We start from the raw sequence: 21522 nt of genomic DNA, 5'->3' as shown, positions 1-21522 counted from the left end.
GACGTCACTTTATTAGTCAGGATGAGAACTACGACCTCGCGAATAGGTAACCATGTGATGCCACCCAAATTTCGTACTCGCACCGATGCCGAGCTTGATTTACATTGCAAATCGGAAGACGCAGGTTGCGTTGTGTCGCACGCGGATGTCAACACATACTTCGTTTGCTAACATGAGACTACCTAGGTACTCCAAATAGGAAAGCATTTGATTAGATTTCACTTCAATTCAAGCTGAGGATAGAACGAGTAGGATGAGTGCAAAGATGTACAAGAACAATAGTAAACATGCGTTGGACAATACAACAGACATATAACGAGACTTTTGGAGGCCACCTGATGCCAGGTGTCGTCAGCCCTTACGCATGGATTCTCTCCCCCTGGACCACTCTGTCTCCATTTTTCGACGACACCACCGTCAATCACAACACCATCGATGCTTTCACGAAAGCAATTTGCGCCACCAACGCCTTCCCAGACCCAATTGACGCGTAAAACACGCTCAGTTCGCTAATTTGAAACACATATAACTTCATATCCTTCATTCTTTTCATTCTACTCCGTAATCTTGACCAGCTGGCTCTTCTCAGCAATCTTGGCCGCGAACTCGCGGATGGGCACGGCCGACACGATCTCCAGCAGCGCCATGTTCGCCTTGAGCTCTCGCGCGATCCAGTTACGGACCTCAATGGCAGTCAATGAGTCGACGCCGTAACGGTACAGCGGCTGCGCGGGGTCTACCTCGGACGCCGGCATCTGCAGGATCTCGGCCGTCCGCTTCGAGAGCGCGTCGGTCACGATCTCGGCCGCCTGCTGCATCGACGACACGCCCGCGAGCTGCGAGGCGATTGATACCGTGGCGGCGGTCTCAGCGCTGCTATCAGAAGACGAGGCAGTTGACGTGGCCATGGCCATGGGGCTGAAGCGCGGGTCCGAGAGGTAGAACGGCTGAGGGAGGCGGTGGGCTGCCCAGACGTCGGCTGAGCCCAGGCCGGTGACCACCTGCGCAGGGACAGCCTCTTCCGAGTTCTGCTCCTGCTTCTGGCCATGAACGACGCTCTTGATGAGCGCGTGGAAGATGGGCTCCGGGATGCCGACGGCTTCCTCCCAGCGGCCCAGCACACCGCTCTCGGTGTTGCCTTCGGCCAGCACGCCGACGTCGCGCATGACGCCCAGGTCGACGGCCACGGCCTTGAGTCCGCGCTTGCGGCGGTATGCTGCCAGCGCGTCCTGATATGTGTTTCCAGCCGCGTATGCCGCCTGGCCCGGGTTACCGACGACACCGGATACCGATGAGCACAGCACGAAGAAGTCGAGGGGGCGGTCCGCGCCGAAGTACTCGTGCAGGTTGCGCGATCCGGCCACCTTGGGTTGGAGTGGCTGTGTCCACTGCGCGGGCTGCATCTTCTCGAAAACGACGTCGCGCAGCACCATGGCTAGTTGAACGACGCCGCGGACTGGCGGCATCTCGCGCTCGCATACCGCCATGGCTGCTTGTAGGGATGCTGCATCGGCTGCGTCTGCTGCGTATGCGCGGGCCTTGACATTCCAGCGCGTGGTCAGCTCATTGAGCAAGGTCTGGGCCGAGGCCGAGGCATCACCAGAGCGTGAGAGGAAGGCAATGTGGCGAGCGCCCGCGGCGGCGAGGTTTCGCGCCAGACTGCGGCCAAGGCCGCCCATGCCGCCGACCAGGAGGTAGGTAACGTCCGGATCGAGACGGAACAGATCGGCAGCGCGCTGGAAGACGGGAGCTCCCTCGTTATCATCCTCGGCATTGAAGGTGATGACGGCCTTGCCGGTGTGCTTGCCCTGCTGCATGACGCGGAAGACTTCCTCGACCTGGCTGGGGCGGTATGCCTTGAGCGGATAGGCAGGCGAGAGGTAGCCCTGCGCGACGAGGCTGTAGATCTCACCGAGAACACTGCCAAGGTCCTCAACAGGGTAGGTGAGGATATCACAGAAGGCGAAGGTCGCGTTCTTGACAAAGGGCCGCATGTCGAGCGGCGAGTTGTTGGTGATGTCGCGTAGACCGATCTCGACAAACGTGCCAAAGGGAGCCAGGCAGCCAGAGTCCCACGAGGCGCGAAGCAGCTCGTCCGCGAGCGAATTAAGGATGCAGTCGACACCGCGGCCGCCGGTGACGCGCTGGACGCCCTTGACGAAGCTGAGGTCGCGGGAATAGAAGATGTGCTCCTCGGGGATCTCGAAGCGTTCCCGCATAAGCTGCCGCTTGCTCTCAGATCCGACGGTCACGTAAATGACCAGGCCCAAGTACTTGGCCAGTTGGATGGCGGCTTGTCCGACACCACCGGCTGCGGCGTGGATCAGGACCGACTGGCCCTTGCGCAGCTTGGCCAGACGTACAAGAGCGTAGTATGCCGTGACGTGCACCAGGTTGATGGCGGCACCTTGTTCGAAGGTGATCGACTCGGGCAGCTTGTGGACAACAGCGTGGTGTGTCCGGACGACCGTGGCGTGGCTTCCGTACGCGTGGGCGGCAACACGGTCGCCGACCTTGACGTTGTTAACCGCGGCACCGGTCCGTACCACGATACCGCTGGCTTCCAAGCCCAACATCGGCATCGGGACCAAGCCCATGGCGCCCATGATGTCCTTGAAGTTGATGCCCGAGGCGCGCACGCTGATCTCGACGTCTGTGTCGGCAAGTGGCTCGAGTGTGCGCTCGTCCTTGGCAAAGTGGAGCGTGTCTAGTAGACCAGGACGGCCAATGGCCAAGCGGACGGGCGACTTCTCCTGGGCCAGAGGCACGATGCGCGTGGCGTCCTTGAGGTGGCGGGCGATGCGCCGCTCGCCCACCGCGCTCTTGTACACGCGAGACGTCTGCAGCAAACCTTGTACCTCGCGGAACTCGTTGTCGGGTGTGTCGCTGGCGAGGATCCGGCCGGCGAGCGACGGTCCGCTTGCTGCAGACGGGCTGCTGAGATGGAGTGTCTGGAACCGCAGGCTGGCCTTCTCGTTGGCGACGGTTCGTGCGAGGCCGTCCACGACGTAGAAGGACGGGTCATCGCCGCCGCCAGTTACCCAGAGGATTCGCTCGCTCTGCAGGATCAGGCTCTGAATGGCCTGGAAATCAGTCACGGAAAGATCAGCTAGTATGGGCTGCTCGAGTTCCAGCAGAGATACGACGACGGCGGGAGACAACGAGTCGCTGTCGTTCACTCCTGACGCAGAACCAGCGACTTGATCCCAGAACTTCACCACCACGGTCTCCCTTTGGGAAATCAGTTTGTCTTCGAGCGTCTTGGAGAAGTCTTGAGTGGCAGGCGATGGTTCGGAGGGTAGGACAATGACGAAGTTGTGAGCCGATGTTGTCTCGCCGTTCTGCAGTTCTGCGTCCGGGCTATATCTGAACAGGGCTACAACCGCATTGCCATCACCTGTAGAAAGTGTTGATACGACTCGCCAACCCTTGGACTGGAGGAATAGTGTGTTTGCTGCGAGAGCCTGACGACTATTCGAGGAGAGGACGAGGGTAGCATCCGCCTTGGCCAGGCCGACAAAAGAATCCAAGAGGGTATTGTCATCACCCACCAGGTTCTGGGAGAGAGGCGGCGAAACGACCAAGATATCAGCAGAAGTAGCGTCCCGGGTGGCCTGATCCAGCGGCAGTGCCTCACCGAACAGTGTAGCAGCGGCTTCGGTCTCGGTGACACCGTCACCCTGCGCCAGTGCGTAGCGAATGTTGGAGGGGGGCACTGCGCCATTCGGCAGCGATTGGCCAACGACGCCGTTCACGATGGACTGGCCCTCGGCAAGAGCCTTGCGGTCCTGCACCACTTCGATCACCGTAGCTGAAGGCTTCTCGTGGAGCAGCATGGTGATCAGCCTGGCCATGCCCTCCCCAGGCTGAGTCTGGGGTGCTGCGACGGCCTTTGCGACGTCAGACTCCTCCAGCAGACTCATGGCGTAATCCCATCGTACTTCGGCTGTGACGGATGCGCCGGGCCCGTCGAGAACGGTGTCCGGGCTGCCGTCCTGCTCATCTTGGCCGCCGGCAACGTCAAGCTCCGAGATGCGGAAGTCTTCAATCGCGATGTACATTTTGTCGAGCTTCGGGTCGAACAGGAACATGTCGTTGGTCTGCTCATGGAAGCCGTGGCGCTTGTTTGTGCTGAAGCCGGCCATGATGTCGTCCGGCGCGCCAGGCACGTCCATCCGAATTTCCATCGCGCCGAGACGCGTGGGCGCGAATGGCTTCAGACCCAGCACGCCGCCGCGGTATGTGGCACCAACCCAACACTGGAAGATGGCGTCGAGTGTGGCCGCGTGGATAAGGAACGGTCGCGTGCCGCGGTGCGAGTCCCGGTTCTGGGCCGAGGCCGGACCCATCTGTCCCTGGCTGAACGTCTTGCCGATGTCCGTGACCCGGAGCCGGAAGTGGGTCTTTCCCGGCCCGACGAATAGGTCCTCAACACCCTGGAAGAGCTCGCCGTACTTGAAGCCAGTGCCCTGCGCGATCTGCGAGTAGAAGTCGTCCTTGGCAACGGTCTGATTGAGCTCGTTGACGGCCTCTTGATACTGTGCCGCCCGCTGTCCGATGACGTGAGCCTCCTCACGCTCCATGTGCTCGCTCTTAGCGGCCGCGTAGTCGATGGCGATGAGACCGCGGCAGTTGTCTCGCAGCTGGCTTGAGTTGGTGTTGTTGTTGGCCGACGACAAGGTGAATTCCCACCAAGGTCCCTGGCCCGACCCAGCGCGGGTCATATTGACGACCGCCTCTGTGGCCACACCCTCGGAAATCGAGACGGCAGCCATGACCGACACGTCGCGCAGGCGCAGGGCGTGAATAGCCTTGCCAGGCTCGGCAAGCTGCTGCGCCGCCTCGAGCACCATGCTAATCATACCGGCGGCGGGGAAGACAACAGTGTCGCCGACGGTGTGCCCGCGCAGCCACGGCTCGTCATCGAGACGAATGAAGCCGCGCCAGACGTGCTGCTTCTCCCGCATCACCGGCGTCGGTGCACCTAGAAGGCCCTTGGCGGGCTGGTCTCGGAACCAACGCTCCCTCTGCACTCTCGGATAGGCATTGTACTTGTTGTCGTGCATCCAGGGGTACGGGGGCAGGTCCGTGAGCAGGTCCACCAACGGCGAATCGTCGCCGTTGACCTTGGCCAGATCCAGCGGGATGCCGAGGTGGAACAGCTGTTCAGCCATCCGGAGGCTCGTCTCGGCGGCGTCGGCGCCGCGACGGAGGACCGCTTGGTAGGCCACGGCGCCGCTCTTCACGCCGTGGTGCGAGAGGATCTGCTCGATGGGCCCGCCCAGGGTGCTGTGGGGCCCGATCTCGACGAGTAAGTCGACGTCAGGCTCGTTCTCATTCTCGGTCTCGGTCTCCGGCAGGACCAGCTTCTTCAGAGCGTCGGAGAATAATACTGGCGAGGTGAAGTTCCGCAGCCAGTAGAAGGGTCCCAACTGCTCTGAGGACACATCGTCGCCCAGCACACTGGAGATCATACGAGGAGCTCCCTCGTCTGCGCTGACAACGATGGGCTCGACGCCTTCTGAGGCCATGGCTTGGTAGTATTCGCCGGAAACGGTAGCGACATGGGACGAGTGGTAGGCCACCTGGACCTTGAGCCGCCGGCAAAACGTCTTTTGCTCGTCTAGCGCAGCGGCTATTGTGTCCATCGCAGCTGAGTCTCCGGAGAGTGTGATGCTGGATGGGGAGTTGACGCACCCGACGCCGACTTGTCCAGACAGTCCGAGCTTATCGATGAGGTCCTCGGCCGTCTCGCGGGAGCATCCCGCCGCCATCATGGCGCCGTTGAGATGCGGCGCAACCGTCGGCAGTAGAGCCGAGGCCGTGCCGCGGGAGTATGCCACAACAAGCGCGTCCCGGTGCGTCAGAGCCCCCATGCAGTAGGCCGCCGCGATCTCTCCGCTCGAGTGGCCGACGACCTTTGCCGGGTTGCTGAGGACCGGGGAGCCCCACCACCGGATCTCGTCAACGAGGGCAATCTGCAGGACGCTGCAGATGGGCTGGCTGATCTCGGGCTGGCCGAGCCGGGACTCCTTGCCCATCTTCGACAGCTCGGCTACGGGCTCCCAGGTGCAGCCGAGGCTCTCGAGGATGGCGGCCGACCGGGCGACTGAAGCCCGGAACACGGGGCGCGAGAGGAGCTCGATACCCATGCCTGCCCATTGGGCGCCCTGGCCGGTGAAGACGAAGCCTACGCGTAACGGCTTTGGATCGGATGACGCGCGAGAGATCTTCCAAGTCTCCTCTGAAGGAGCGGCCGCCAGCTGGGACTGCACTTGTGAGAAGCTGCTTGCCAGGCAACTGGCTTTCCATCCCAGACTGGAGCGCGCGGTGGCGAGTGTGTGTGCGAAGTTGGCCAGGTACTCGGGCTCACCTTTCTCAGGTGTCCAGGTTGGGTTTTCACTCCGAACCTTGTCGAGATGCTGTGCCAGCGTAGTTGAGACGCGCTTGATACCTGCCTGGTCGTGACTGCTGAAGACAAAGAGTCTCTTCTGATCAACAACGGCGGCCTTGGAGGGCGCATTACCATTGCTGTGAACGCCATTCGTCAGTTGCTTTGGTGTCTTCTTGAACTCCTCGAGGACAACATGGGCATTGGTTCCGCCCATGCCGAAACTGCTGACACTCATGCGTTTTGTCTCGGCCTCGGGCCAAGGGGTCAGCGACGTCGGCACCACCATATTCCACTTATCAAAGGGAATTCTCGGATTGGCCTTGTGAAAGTGGACGTTGGGCGGGATTTTGCCGTGCTCCAGCGCCAAAACGCCCTTGATGAAGCCCGCCACACCGGCTGCAGGCTCAAGATGTCCAATATTCGCCTTCACGCTGCCCACGTACAGCTTTCTCGACTCGCTCGCATTGCGGCCAATCGTCTCATGAATCGCGCCCAGCTCGACCGGGTCGCCGACCTTGGTGCCGGTCCCGTGTGCCTCGACGTACTGCGTCGCGTCGTAGTCGAGCCCGTTGGACTCGTAGACCAGCTTGATGAGCTCGGCCTGCGCGGAGGCGGACGGCGTCGAGATGGTCTTGGTCCAGCCGTCCGAGTTGACGCCGCTGCCGCTGATCACGGCGCGGATGTGGTCGCCGTCGCGGACGGCCTGGTCCAGCGGCTTGAGGATGACGATGCCGCAGCCCTCGGCGCGGCCGTAGCCGTTAGCGCCCTCGTCGAAGGAGAGGGAGCGGCCGTCGGGGTTGAGCACGCCCAGACTGTTGAGTTCCATGGTTGCCTCGGGGCCGAGGATCATGTTGATTCCGCCTGCGACGGCCATCTGGGTGTCGTGTGAGTGATACAAGATAGCTAACAAGACGTGTGATAGAGATTCATGAACGCACCTCTGCCTGACCAGACCGCAGGCTCTCGCACGCCTGGTGAATAGCCACAAGACTAGACGAACACGCCGTCTCGACCGTCAAACTCGGCCCGCGCAGGTCGAAAAAGTGTGACAGGCGGTTGCTGACCATCTCGTCGCTGACGCCCATCAGGTACAGGCGCGGCCACTGCTCGAATTCGCGCACGAGGGCGTCGCGATAGTCGCTCCACGCGGTGCCGATGATGCAGGCGGTCCGCGTGCCAGCCATGCGCGGCGGCGGCAGGCCGGCATTCTCTAGGGCCTCGTACGTCACCTCGAGCAGGATGCGCTGCTTGGGGTCGAGGACGGCGGCCTCGGCGGCGGAGAACTTGAAGAAGGACGAGTCGAAGGCGTAGGGGTCCTCCTTGATGAAGTGCCCGCCCTTGGTGGGCAGCACGTTTTGCCTGTCTTTGGGGTTGGCGTGGTGGAAGGCCGATGGGTTGTAGCGGTTTGTCTCGGGTGAGTAGCCATCTGCGGTTTGGTGAGCTGCGTCAGTGGTCCGTCTTTCTGTCTGGCTGGCCGGTTGCTTGCGGTGTTCCATTTCCCAGGAGACAGTTGTGTGAGCTTTACTAACCTCTTCCCTCTTTCAACATGTTCCAGTATTCTGTCGCGCTGGTGGCATCGCCTGGAAGTCGGCAGGCTAGGCCGACCACAGCAATGGGGATGTTATCCCGACGAACGTTGTGAGACCCCATGATGAAAATGAAAACAAGAACTCTGAAAAGTCAAATGGTATATTGGTCTTGACGAGGCTACCGCGAACAACTCTCTCAAGCTACCTAAATCCAACAGTGTCGATGGGCACCAGCAGCACTTATCACGCCAACTGGGAACGCATTCCATGGCCCCCTCGATGCCCACTCGTGGTGACCGACTATCTTGAGCGAATAATGTCAACATGAACTCGGCCAGGTATCCTGAGGGTAGACCCTGCGACCAGAACTGCATACGTGCGTAGCAGAAGCAGAGAGGGTCCCATACCCCAAGTTCCACGATGACCTTCAGGAATCTCACATTCTATCATCGAACATGGTTCATTGTCAAACTTCCAGACCCCACGATCCTGAGATTATATCCCGAGGGGTTCACCGAGTTAGCATGGCCACTTAGATTGTAGACGACCTGCACGGGGCAAGAGACCACGCCGTTTCAGGAGAGGGATTTGCGAATATCAGCCGGCAGCTATCCACCTTCGGGACGACCGTTGTTCATGTCCCGGCGGGAGGTTCTGTATCTAGTAGCTCTTTCAACCCTATGGATTCTCGGGGTCCGACAACTGCCCACCTCGGTGAAGAGTTGTACAGGGCACGGGCAATCAATCGGTAGAATTTTCTTTCTTGCAACTGGTGGGAATAGAGTCTCAGACGATCAACAGTGCGTTTCTACGGGGTAGTACTACGGGTAGGAGGGGATATTGAAAGTGGATATTGATTGTTCTTTCTCCTAGGGCCCATGGTTCACGAAGCTGTGTAAGTACACATAAATTCCACAGTGTGAACGGGAATTTCTCCCCACAACGACCAGGGCAACCTTTGAGCGGCCTGTCCGTGTCGAATGGGGCTCTGTTTCGCCGAGTAATGCACCCCGGACTTTCTAACTCACGGCCTCACTATACGGCAAGTACACGGGCCTAGAGCAGTAGATGTTCTGCGTGCCTGACTCGGCTGCTCGGGCCGGCTACGGGTCCAGTCCGAGTGCTTGGCTCTCCTCCCTACAACTAGAGCTGGGGGGTTGCAATCTGCTTGCGACTACGCCCTACGCATAGGGTAATACTGTGCTGGCAATTGGCTGTTGCTAACACGTGTGGGTTCCATCGAAATTGGGTCCTGCGCTAGTTTTACAACTGAAGATGCTCTCTGCTCACGAGCGGTAACGATACGCCCGTCAGAGTCAGTGGTATTGTGGAACCTATTTCTTGTGAAAACTGATAGCGAATTAAGCTACGATTGCGTAGTCAACTTGCCGGCCTTGTTCTGCAGACTGATATTGAACCCATGAACGTCTTGAGTCGATCATGGGGCTATTCGATACCGTAGAACGTAAGGAAATCTTACGTGAACCCGAATATTATGCTTGAAATGATACGACTCGAATATTAATTTATTCTTTTGTTAAGAAAACTTCGGAGTTCCGAGAAGACCGACTGTCAGTTATCACGACTTCGCACATCTCGGACTCGCAAAAAAGGTCCTGGTGCTGATCAGGGGTGTTTACACGACGAGCAACACGTGCAGACGAGCTTCAACCTTGACCGCCCGCCCACTTCCCCCAACAACATCGACGACTCTCGACCAGCGACGAGTTTTGGCCTATCTTTCTGAGGGGATAGACAGATTCTACACGACGAGAATTACCACATACGTGAACACACAATGACGGTGGTGACACCAACACCAACGATCCTCCTCTTCGGAGGCTACACGGAGCCGTGGCTCGAGTCGATCGACCGCATCCACGAACAGGCCGGCAAATGTGCCTGGCTGCGGCTCTTCCTCGACGACGTGGCGGCGGTCGTGAGAGCGGAGACCCGGTATATGCACCCAAAGATCCGGGACAGCCTGGGTCCTAGTAGTATCTTTTCCAGCGTTCAGGAGGTTGCAGACTTGTACCGCGATCATGATGACGATGTTGGGTTTGTGCAGTGTATTATGTCCTACATTGTCCGGGCCGTGATTCTGTTAAGGTGCGTACGATGGATCCGAGAGAAGCGTCCTTCTACATGTCAAGGTGCTAATTCTGTAAGTCAGATGGGTCCATGATTCACCAGACGCTTTGAAAGCGAATCCCAGACCCGAGGGACTGGGTATCTCAGGAGGTCTGATCAACGCCGCGCTCCTGGCCATCTCAGACGACTTTGAATCACTCCGTGAAGCAAGCGTTGTGACCGCCGGTTTCGTATGTCGCCTGTGCGAGGTTGCCGGGCAGGTCTCACGAGCCGTGGAAGACGGCGGTAGCGGCAGCTCCTCCTCATGGGGCTGTGCCGTCGTGGGCATCACGCCCGAGAAGCTGGACGGTATCCTCCACCAGATCCAGGAGAGCAGCAAAGTCCCAAGTCTGAAGAGAGCGCGGGTGGGCATCCGAGGAGACCACTGGGGCACCGTCGTCGGTCCTCCCTCGGTGCTCGACGCATGTTTGAAGGACTCTAGATTGGGAGATGTCGCGACGCAGAGGCTTCCCATCTACTCGATGCAGCACAACCACGAGCTTTCACAATCACATCGCGAGTACATTGCCGGACAATCAGCATTCCATTCTAAGTCTGTCCACCCGGGATTCCGAATTTGGGGCCTTCGGGCTTCCGATGAAGACGACGATGCTGTTCCTCCGCGCTGCGCAAATTGGGGCCACCTGCTTCTGAGCGTCGCAGACTATGCATTTTCAAGGCCGGTTGACTTGGTGGAGATGGTGAAGAGGTTGAACAACCGTCTCGGTGCAGAGTCTTGCCAAGGCGTGCAACTATTGGTAATGGGTCCGACGTGGTTCGCCGGCTCTCTCACCAGCAAAGCTGAAAGCGACGGGAAGACGAGTTTCGGTCGCCCCGCACACCGAGCTCGGAAACGAGAGTCATGAACCGAAATCGCAGGAAGCCGTAGACAGCTACGAAGGGCGTATTGCCGTGGTGGGTATGGCCGCCCGTGCCCCCGAGTGCGATGACCTGGAGGGATACTGGAAGATCATCGAATCCGGTCGTGATGTTGCGCGCGAGATCCCCCAAGGACGGTTCGACGCCGAGAACTTTTCCAATCCAAGCAGAGCCCCAACTGTGTGTCAACGTGCAAGTTGGGCTGCTTCCTCGACAAGCCGGGCCATTATGACCCGCGCTTCTTCCGCGTCTCGCCGCGCGAGGCTCTCATCATGGACCCCGGTAGTCGGCTGTTCCAGATGGCGTGCCACGAGGCGCTCGAGTCGGCAGGCTACTCATGCGGCACAACCAAAGCGGTAGATCCGAGCCGAATCTCCGTTCTCTTCGGCCAGAGCAATGTGGACGGATATGAGACGGCACACCATGAGAAGGGCTGCGACGCATACACACTACAAGCCCTCGCGCGACCCTTTGCGGGTGGCCGTGTCGCCTTCCACTATGGATGGGAGGGCGCGACATATTCTATCGACCAGGCTTGCTCAACCTCACTGTCGCTAATCCACCTGGCTTGCCGAGGTCTGTTGGCGGGCGACCACGACATGGTGGTTGCCGGCGCCGCCAACGTGCTGGCCTCGCCACATGGGTGGTGCCTCCTAAGCAAGGCCGGCGTTCTTTCGGACACCGGAAATTGTCGAACCTTCCGGGATGACGCTCAGGGGTACTGCCGCGGCGAGTTTGTTGGTGTTGTGGTGCTGAAGCGTCTTGTTGACGCCATCGCCCATAATGATCGTATCCTCTCCGTCATCCCCGGCTAAGCGCGCAACCAAGCCGGTAACTCAGCTTTCCTCACGCAGTCAGATTCAGGGGCCGAGGAGCGTGTGTTGCGCCAGACGCTGCGACAGGCGCGACTCAGCCCGCGGGATATTGCGTACGCTGAGATGCATGGTACTGCGACTCCTGTTGGCGACCCATGTGAGATGACAGCCATCGCGAATGTGTTGGGCCGGAGACGTAGGACGCCGGCCGGCGGTAAGGAGGAGGCCGACGGCGGAGATGCAGACCAGCCCCTAACAGTTGGATCTGTGAAAGCAAACATCGGCCACAGCGAGGCGTCCTCTGGAGTTGCCTCGGTAATCAAGGCCATCCTCATGCTCCAGAAACAGATGCTGCCGCCCCAAGCTGGCATGCCACACGCTCTCAACAAGCAGTTCCCATCACTGGAAGAAAACAAGATCAGAATCTTGAGCAAGGCCGCCCCGTTCCGCCCCGAGAGTGGGAAGAGAAGGCGTGTTCTGATCAACAACTTTGACGCTGCGGGCGGCAACACGGCGTTGGTGGTGGAAGACTTCCAAGGCCTGAACACAAAGACCGTAACCTCTGGCCCTGAAAATGACCCGCGATCAGCACACGTTGTGGTGCTCTCGGCACACACAGCCGCATCACATCAAGCCAACAAATCCCGGCTGGCAAAATGGCTTGCTGCGAACCCGTCCGTTCGTCTTGAGGATGTCGCCTACACAACCACGGCCCGAAGGGTCCACCAGCCTTCTTTCCGCTTCTCTTGTGCCGCATCTTCTACGAAAGAACTTATCCAGGCACTGCAGTCTGACTCAAAACCCACAACGACCAAGAAATCGCCCGTCATCTTCGTCTTCACCGGCCAGGGTTCACACTACGCTGGCATGGGCGCCGACTTGTATCGCACAAGCACAGTTTTCAAGGACACTGTGGACCTTTGCCAGCACATATGCAGCGGATTCGGATTCCCACCTTTCTTGGATATCATCACCGGGACCGGAAGTGGGGCACGAGCCGGAGCCGGAATGGGAGGTGGGGCCTGGAACACGGCGCAGACGCAGCTCGCCGTACTGGCACTGGAGATCGGCCTCGCTACCTTCTGGAGACGGCTGGCTGTTGAGCCGGATCTGGTGATGGGCCACTCCTTGGGCGAGTATGCTGCGCTTCACGTGGCCGGCGTACTCTCGCTCGCTGACGCCCTCTTTCTCGTCGGTTCTCGCGCCGCCTTGGCCATGCAGAAGTGCAACAGCCAAGGTGTCTGCGCCATGCTCGCTGTTGCGGCACCCGCAGACGCCGTTCGAGACCTTATAAAGGATCTGGGCCTTGATGCGGAGAAGTGCTCCGTTGCTTGCGTCAACAGTCCCAGCGCGTCGGTTGTGAGCGGGACAGTCGACGCCGTAGCACGGCTCCAGGGAGCGCTCATGAAGCAGAAGACGCGCTCGAAGGTCCTGCCGCTACCCTTTGGCTTCCATTCATTCCAGGTTGACGCCATCATAGACGACTTCATGGCGCTCGCGTCTGGTCCTGGCATCACCTACTCACTGCCGCCAAAGGTGCCCGTAGCCTCGACGCTCCTAGCCTCTATTGTGGACGGAGATGCTGCTGCAGGAAGTCTTAAGTTCGGTCCTGAATACCTTGCCAAGCAAGCTCGAAACCCCGTTGACTTTGTCGGCGCGCTCCATGCTGTTAAGGCCAAGTTCAAGGACAACAGCCCGGTCTGGCTTGAGATTGGCCCGAGCCAGGTGTGCGGCGCATTTGTTCAGGAGACTCTCTCGCCGCGGACTGGCCATGTCGTGTCGACGCTGAAGGGTACCGGTTCAAGTCCTTGGACGGGCATCCCCGAGTGTCTGGCCAGCCTGTACGTGAACGGTTGCGATCCGGACTGGCTCTTGCTCCACGCGCCATTTGAGAAGAACCTCCAACTACTCACGTTGCCGTCGTACTCCTGGGATACCAAGGACTTTTGGATTGCCTACAAGGAGAAAAAGTTACTAGATGGATCTGCTGCTGGTGATAATGGTGCCCCGGGACATCTGGCCCGCCAACAGCCCATCATATCCACTTGTGCGCAGTACATCGTGGACAAGACCAAAGACAAGGATGGCAAGACCCGCGTCACCGTCGGCGCTTCCATTGCAGTCCCAGGACTCCTTGCCATGATGGAAGGTCACCGCATGCAAGGCGTGGGTCTCTGCCCTGGCTCCGTCTTCAGTGAGGCCGCATTCGTAGCAGCCAAGTGCGCACTCGAGCATCACGACGGCCGGAAGATGGACGACAACTTCAACATCATGGAACGCTTCAGTCTCCAGAAGGCCAATTTGCGACGTCCTCTCACGGCAACCATCGCCGGTCCGAATGGTGAGCTTCATGCCACAGCTGTCATTGAGTCGGAGGGTGTTATCCAAGTCGCATTCAAGGCGCTGTCTCAATCATCAGCACGCTCGTTCGACCTGGGCCGCTGCGACGTTGTAGTCCGCAACGGCAATCAACCCAATGCTGACTCGCACTCCTTCTATATCAGGGCGAGAATGCTTGAGGTGCAACGGTCTTGCAGCAGCAGACTGCCAGCAAGCATCTTCTACGCTCTGTTCCCGCGTGCCGTTCAGTACGCGTCCGACAACTACCGTTGCATCCGGGAGGCGTTCGTCTCAGACGACTTTTCGGAGGCGGTGGCCGAGGTTGTACCTGTTCGCGACCCCGCTGACGTGACTTTCGTGGCGGGATCGCCTTACTGCGGCGAAGCCCTGGCACATCTGGCCGGTTTCCTGGTTAACTGCCATCCGAGCCGTTTCTCTTCCGAGACGGGCACTAACTCAAGCTTCATCATGGATAGCCTCGAACGGTTCGAGCAGATGGCGAAGATCGAGCCTGGTCAGTCGTACTGGACTTATGCGCGAGTCTCTGAGAGGGGATCTGACTCGGCTGTCTGCGAGGTTGTCGTCTTTGACGATGCTGACAAGTTGGTCATGAGGACCTGGCGGATGAGGTTCCATGAGGTTCCCAACGCGGCTTTGCTGCAGACCTTAGCTCCCGGCGCAGGTGGGAGACAGCAACAGGACCAGGACCGGTCAGTCAAGATCGGTGGAGGCGCCGCCAGGGTGATAGAGACGCCTCCGCCGGCAGATCATTCCAATACGATGGTGACAAAGACGGAGAATGAGACAATAGCCGAGCAACCGTCTGTGTTCCGGGAACAAGATCCACGTCTTGACGATGGTACAGGTAGCAGCCAACAAACTCCTAGCCAGGCCAAGGCCGGCTTGCTTCCAGTCATCCTCGACAGTATTGCCGAAGAAACAGGCTTGGAAACGACGGAGCTAACAGAGGATGCCGCGCTGGCTGACCTTGGCGTGGACTCTATCATGGCCGTGGAGATTTGTACGCGGGTAAAGGAGAAGTCTGATTATCCTCTGTCTCCACTGTTCATGCTGGAGTATCCGACTATAGGTCACCTTGTCCGCTCGTTTGGTACAACAAAGTCGCAAGAACAATCAGAGAGACAACAGGAGAAGGAAACACCAGACGAGAAAGAGCAAGAAGAGGGACAACAAAAGGCAACGGTATCCACATCCTCTGTTCAAACTGGTGACTTCACTGCATCCGGGGGATCACCTCTTGCTGAACGCACGCCAGAGTCGTCTTCATCTTCGTCGGTAGTTGATGAAAAGACCACCAATGATGAGCCTCTTCCAAAAGCCCGAATCACCATGCTGCAAGGCCGTCCACAGGCCGGCAAGGGGCGCCTGTACTTGGTCTGCGATGGCGGTGGTAGCATCGCCACCTACATCCATCTGCTCCGGCGCCAGTTCCCACTGCCCGTCTACGGCATCGACTCACCCTTCCTGCGCTGCCCGTCGCGAATGACGACACAGGTTGGCATTGTCGGCGTTGCCAAGATCATGGTGGAAGCTCTTATCGAGATTCAGCCCAATGCTGGTCTGTCCGAAGCTGACGAGGACTCTATCGTTATCAGCGGCTTCTCCGGTGGGTCCCTCTTCTGCTACGAAATGTGCCGCCAGCTCCTTGCACAAGGGCGGCGCGTGGCCGGCATCGTGATTCTGGACATGCGCAGTCCTCTTCCCCCGCCGCCGCCATCAGCAGCTGCTTGGTCGGACGAAGAGACTTGGCCTATCTTCTTCACCACTTCAGGAGAGCACTTCATCGGCAACACCCCAGGGTTCGACATCACGGAGCACCTGCGCGCCATGTTCACGTGCGTCCTGGATTACCACCCGCCATCCCTAGCAGACGCCGGACCAGTTCTTCGCATTCCCGCCGCCGTCGTCTGGTGCAAGGGAGGCATGGTAGGCCGTCTGAGGCGGCGCCAGCCCGACCTCGTCGCCAAGCTCGCCGATATGGGCTACCCTGTCGAGCCGTACCAAGGGTTTATGGAGAACCCAAAGCTGGGCGCCGTGGCGTGGAGCCTGCCGGACAAGAGTTCAGAAACGGACCTGGGCCCCGGTGGCTGGGACAAGTATGTAGGCGCCGGTAAGGACGGCGAGTTGGGCAAGAATATGGTGTGCTTGGCTATTGAGGGGGACCATCATGACGCTATTGCTCCTACGGGGGCGCATCGCTTGGCGGAATCGTTGGACAAGGGTGTCAGGTTTGTGCTTGGGAAGAAAAGTTCTTCAACTTAATGAACAGCTCGATAAAGCGAGATAAGCAGGCAGGCAGTTTATTTAGATAATAGTGTATTTTCTTAGCTTTGCAATTAGTTCTGATGCTCTGAAATGCATCATTGATCAAGCCTGGCAATTTTCCACGGTATTTCAGTCTCAAAATCAATGAGGGTAAGTATTTGAACGTGGTTTGGAGTAGCTTGTAGTATGAATGTAATAAGGTCAGTCGTCAATATGGAATCTTTCTAAAAGGTGGACTAGTGGTCGGGATTCATCGGATCGTGTCAAGCAACTTCAACAACCCTCCGTTCCCCATCTTGCTCAGCATCGTCGACCCTAACCTCCAAGCAACCCAGGTGCATGTAACCGCACCCCCGAGGACAACTCCCCACGCCACCGATCCAACTGCGACCACGATGCGACCAACCATCTTGACGTCCTCGGGCTTGTTGTTATGCGGGAAGGGCTGCGCGGGCACCGGCAGCTTGAGCATCTCGCACAACGGGCCCCAGCCGTCGCGGACGCGGTAGAAGAAGAGCTTCTCCGGCGGCACGACCCTGCGCAAGAACGCTTCGTGCGTTTCCAACACCTCGGCGCACTGGAAGCCCTTGAAACCCAGATGGGAGACGCACGTTCTCTCGACGAGCGGGCCCCATCTTGTCGGAAATGGTCAGCAAGATTCGATTCTTAGTAGGACAGAGGCACATACGTGACGAATGAGTTCAGCACTGGAAGTGGCCGAGCGAAGAAGGGCAGCCACGGCCAGTCGACGACGCTGGAGATTGTTTGCGCGCTCTTCCACCAAGACTCTTTGTCTCGGGTGGTTGCGATTACGACGGCATCTGGATACAGCTCGAGCAGCTCCGGCACAAGCCAGATGCAGGGCGCATCAACGGTCTTTTGGCCCGGGTAATGGTCAGCAAGAATCGGTCATGTCAAATCGTGATTTGCCTCAGGGTTGCAGTAACCTACCGCGGAGTACCCCTCCATGAGTTCGGCAAGCAGCCATTCCAGTCGCTTCTTCTCGGGCAGCGTCTTATCCTTCTTGGTCGCTAATTCCATGACCTCGATCCACCGCTTCCGCACCTCCGCGGTGCCCACGAGTCCCTCGGCGCCGCCATCATGGACGGGGCCGATGAGCGTCTCTAGGGCTTGTGCAAAGGTCTTGGTGCCAGTTCGTGACCTGAGATATCACCAAGTTCACAGTCTTAGCTCATGTATGATTTTGCCTGGCCATGGTGGCTTTGGGATTGATAACGATAATGGAATACGTACATGCCGGCACCAATGACACGGAACTTTGTGCCCGGCTTGGGCCTCGAGTGGCCTTGGCCCATTTTGAGATGAATCGCGTGAAAACACCAAGGAATCTTACGGTTAAAGAAACAAAAACAGTGTCGAGATACACTAATCGTAAGACATACGGTGAGTGGCCTCTATCAAGGCTGGCCGACTTCTTTGTATTTACTTCCCGGTCTTCTCGGAGACCGAGACCCCGGCCCCATGTGTTCAAGGTAGTGGTGCACAGCGAGGCAGGGGCTCAATGGCTATAACTTGTAAGTCTTTATCAAGGAATTCTGCCATACCCAAACTGCATTGAGAAAGAATGAAATACGTAATTCACCCATGTCAACTTCGGGGTCAACTTCGGGGTCAACTTCGCGGAATATGTTTTCCTGTTGAGGCCACAAGCCTTGAAACGTTGATATCTGCAGTCTTGATTGTCGCAAATGACCTCTCAGTCTTGATTGTCGCAAATGACCTCTCATCATAAAAACTTGTACATGCCGAAAATATCTAGCAGTTCTTCGGGAGTTGATTCCTCGATATGAAAAATCGGGAACTGCCTCGCGGTGCACTGAGGCACGGACAAATAGTCGGTAGAAATTCAGTACTCCAAGAGCCCCTCACCGGGGAGAGCGACTGCAGATCTTCAAGTGCGGAGGGTCCCCTGCACCCAGTCTCTCAGGACCCATACAACCCGACAGATGTACCGGTACAACAGCTTTCTCTATGATTGACTCGTTCAAATGCCAGCCACTGTGTAAGCATGTGCAAGAACCTCGCTTTCGTAAGTCCACAACCACAAAGATCGGGGGTATCGTTGGGTCTGTATGAGGAACCGTACAACTGAGTTATGACAATTGGTTCGCACTGGGTTACAGAGGCATTTACAAGCACGTGCAAGGGACTTGACTCACTACTATCTACATGAGTTCAAAGCCCTCATTTGCTACAGATTGGCATGGTGAAGGTGGGCGCATCGGGACGGGCAGCAACCTTGGCTCGGAAAGTGCGGTCAGAGGCTCAATGTATTCGTAGTTCTGTGGAGCGAGATTTACGACGTATTGCGAGTCCCCCGGCATAAGAGTGTCAAAGCAACTATCATTGCTTGGAGCTCAATTGCCTCAACCCGCAGCTCTCTAACCGTCGCACACGCAACTCAACTCAACACCGTCATTCTTAGGCTTATCACATTGTCCGACTGGGAAGCAAATAGCTGCTGCGATCAGTTTCCAGAATGGCTTCTACAACTACCCTACCCGCAGACCAGGCAGTTGCCGCAACTGCAGACGGGAACATGGTCTCAGAAATGGAGTCGGCCTTCAAGTCGAGTGTAGAGTCAGGCCAGATTCCGGGTGCCGTGGTGATTGCGAAGGATGTAACCGGTAGGCTCCCCTTACATGTATTTACTCAGCGAAATTATCAAACCCGACTCGTGGACAAGAGTCTGAGACCATGACAGGTTAGCTGACAATCGTGTTGTTGCTCTCAGGCAAAATTGACTATGTCCGCTCTTTCGGTGCTAGGTCCGTCCGACGGGATGAGAACGGGTCGTTGCCCCCGATGCAAGCAGACACAATCATGAGAATGGGCCAGGCAAGCGTGCTCGTCGGCACGGTCATGGCGCTGCAGTGCGTCGAGCGCGGTCTCATTGGCTTAGATGAGAGCGTGGAAAAGTACCTCCCCGACCTGACCAGCATGAAGGTCTTGGCTGGCTTTGATGCAGAGGGCAAGCCCACCATGAGGGAGAGGAACGGAATCATCACTCTCAGGTGAATTCACCCATGATTGATACTCATCGCCCGACCATTACTGACTTCTTGCGATCAAAAAGGCACATGCTCACGGACACCTCGGGCATCTCACACGTGCCTATCAGCCCTCTTCTGCGTGAGTACTGCGCCAAGGGGTGCTCAACGTACCCGTTGCCTATCGGTGGTGAGACCGACATTCCCGACCCGTTGGCCGCGCCCCCCGTCGGCGACCCGGGCGCCGAGTGGGTCCACGGCACCAACATCGACTGGGCCGGTAAGCTGGTCGAGCGAGCAACGGGCATGGACCTGGAGAGCTACATGCAACAAAACATCTGCACGCCGCTGGGCATCACCGACATTACGTTCAAGCTCCACCAGCGGCCCGAGATGCTCGCGCGCCGGGCGGACCTGACGAAGCGCAGCCCCGAGGACGGCAAGCTGTACTACGACGACACCATCTTCTTCCGCAAGTTCCCGGAAGAGTGTTACGCCGGCTCGGGTATGTTCGCCAGCCCGGCCGCCTTCACGGCCGTGATGCACTCCCTTCTGAAGCGCGACGGCGTTCTCCTGAAGCCCGAGACAGTTGACCAGATGTTTGTGCCTGCGCTGAATGAGACGATGGAGCGCGGGATGAATGAGCACTTCAACAAGGTCATCCGTTTTATCAACTATGGCTATCCGCTGCCGCAATGGCCCACTCTGCGCCGCAACTTCGGATTCGGAGCCATTGTGATCATGCAGGATCTAGATGGAGACAAGTGGCGCCGCAAAGGGTCTATGTCCATCAACTGCGGATGGAACGTTGGACTGGTAAGTGCTGCTCTTCCTTTCGCAAGGATAGGTTTGGAAGGCTTACATCTACGGAACAGCAAATCGACCCTGCAGCGGGACTGTGCACCATCGTGGCATTCCAGACTTCACCATACAGCACTCCTATCGAAGAGGGGCTTGTACACACCTTTGAGAAGGCTATGTATTCGTTGCTGTGACACCGTAGGCCTGGCAAAAGGGCCGGTACTGGTAGAAGGGCCTGACTAGCAAAGCTATGCAACTGAAAGTACTTGACTGGAACGCAAATATGAATGACGAATCCATCTTTTCTTCTCCTGCTTTCATGCGTGAAACAGGCTCAGATTACTAATCTTGTCATTAGAAACTTGCAAGCTATTTTCTTGTACGGTTGCTGGGTGTGACATTGATTCATGTGATGTTTTGGTAGCAGTGTATAGGTTGCCTACACTACGAAAACATTTTCACTACCCCTATGCCTACCTATGATCCAATGATTGAAGTTTCGGAAAATGTTTGTGTAAGTACGTATAGGTGCAAATACGTTGGTAGTACTTTGCTTTAATCCTTGTGATTGGCCAGTTCGAATCGTGAAAGAACGTCTTACGCCCAACCAGGAGACTTAAAAGGGTGTTTACCGCGTGGTAAACCTCTAGTTGACATTGATCTCGGCTTACATAGACTCAGGTGGTTCAATAAGTGATCATCATAAGAAAAGCGCTAACCTATCGTAATGACTGCAGTATCTCCATTTTGTATGGCAAAGTGGTCACCTTTGCGTCCTTTCTATCGCCAAACCTTATGTTGCCAGCTACGAGGAGCCTAATCCTTCTCATCAGGTTGCGTGTCCACACAGATCGTCTTGTTGGAGGCCCGCTGATGAAACCCAAATGTGATTAAGCTCGTTGATCCAACGGTTCGGGCCTTGAATAATAATCAGCCTCGGATACCAAGACCCCTGGGTTGATCTGGTCGATCTCGATGTGACGTGGGGATAGACAGGATATGCAGGTACTATCGTGAAGCTATTGGGCAGATATTGTGTTGGGCTTAGACTTCCTTCGCCTTTTGAGTCGCATACGGGATCAGCGGCTAGGTCATGTCTCTCAATTAGAGTAAAACGAGGCGGTTTACATCTCGCATTCCGAAAAGGATGTTATCGGGAGGTGGATGGGAAGGTGTGCACATGGAAGAATCATGGGACGAGTTGTCCACCCTCGGATAACGCAGGTGGCGACTATGCAGAACCCGATCGGACGGTAGCTCAGTCGCTGCAAGTCTTGTCGAGGCTTGCTTTGGTAGAGGTCATCGGAACCGAACTTTGACTCCTCCCGCCGGCACTT

The 21522-nt window shown here is 57.4% G+C and overlaps 6 protein-coding genes across 6 annotated transcripts; 4 read left to right on the top strand and 2 right to left on the bottom strand.

Annotated features, from left to right (window-relative positions):
* Positions 1 to 554: 554 nt before the first annotated feature.
* hpm8 (Reducing polyketide synthase hmp8) lies at positions 555 to 8044 on the bottom strand (the record flags this gene model as incomplete). Its single annotated transcript, XM_037323462.1, has 3 exons — positions 555 to 7268; positions 7333 to 7820; positions 7924 to 8044. 3 exons carry the CDS (start codon positions 8042 to 8044, stop codon positions 555 to 557), a joined length of 7323 nt encoding a protein of 2440 aa, XP_037177400.1.
* Positions 8045 to 9721: 1677 nt separating this feature from the next.
* On the top strand, positions 9722 to 10919 carry hpm3-1 (Non-reducing polyketide synthase hmp3; the record flags this gene model as incomplete). Its single annotated transcript, XM_037323461.1, has 2 exons — positions 9722 to 10032; positions 10097 to 10919. The coding sequence occupies 2 exons, from the start codon at positions 9722 to 9724 to the stop codon at positions 10917 to 10919; spliced, it is 1134 nt and encodes a 377-aa protein (XP_037178356.1).
* A 285-nt stretch (positions 10920 to 11204) lies between these two features.
* Positions 11205 to 11747, top strand: ZEA1 (Non-reducing polyketide synthase ZEA1; the record flags this gene model as incomplete). Its single annotated transcript, XM_037323460.1, has 1 exon — positions 11205 to 11747. The coding sequence occupies one exon, from the start codon at positions 11205 to 11207 to the stop codon at positions 11745 to 11747; it is 543 nt and encodes a 180-aa protein (XP_037178355.1).
* Positions 11748 to 11870: 123 nt separating this feature from the next.
* On the top strand, positions 11871 to 16395 carry hpm3-0 (Non-reducing polyketide synthase hmp3; the record flags this gene model as incomplete). The annotated part of the gene is made up of 2 exons (XM_037323459.1): positions 11871 to 16336; positions 16392 to 16395. 2 exons carry the CDS (start codon positions 11871 to 11873, stop codon positions 16393 to 16395), a joined length of 4470 nt encoding a protein of 1489 aa, XP_037177403.1.
* Positions 16396 to 16623: 228 nt separating this feature from the next.
* CGCA056_v008210 (uncharacterized protein) lies at positions 16624 to 17689 on the bottom strand (the record flags this gene model as incomplete). The annotated part of the gene is made up of 4 exons (XM_037323458.1): positions 16624 to 17008; positions 17062 to 17249; positions 17325 to 17535; positions 17628 to 17689. The coding sequence occupies 4 exons, from the start codon at positions 17687 to 17689 to the stop codon at positions 16624 to 16626; spliced, it is 846 nt and encodes a 281-aa protein (XP_037177402.1).
* A 1184-nt stretch (positions 17690 to 18873) lies between these two features.
* Positions 18874 to 20424, top strand: lovD-5 (Acyltransferase LovD; the record flags this gene model as incomplete). The annotated part of the gene is made up of 5 exons (XM_037323457.1): positions 18874 to 19021; positions 19129 to 19408; positions 19471 to 20200; positions 20260 to 20363; positions 20418 to 20424. 5 exons carry the CDS (start codon positions 18874 to 18876, stop codon positions 20422 to 20424), a joined length of 1269 nt encoding a protein of 422 aa, XP_037178180.1.
* Between the last annotated feature and the right edge of the window lie 1098 nt (positions 20425 to 21522).

The sequence above is a fragment of the Colletotrichum aenigma genome (assembly GCF_013390185.1).
Source record: "Colletotrichum aenigma strain Cg56 chromosome Unknown KSG_Cg56_contig05, whole genome shotgun sequence".
NCBI classification, from domain to species: domain Eukaryota; kingdom Fungi; phylum Ascomycota; class Sordariomycetes; order Glomerellales; family Glomerellaceae; genus Colletotrichum; species Colletotrichum aenigma.
The sequence above is the reverse complement of the archived record's forward strand: the minus strand, read 5'-3'. Positions and strand labels throughout refer to the sequence as shown.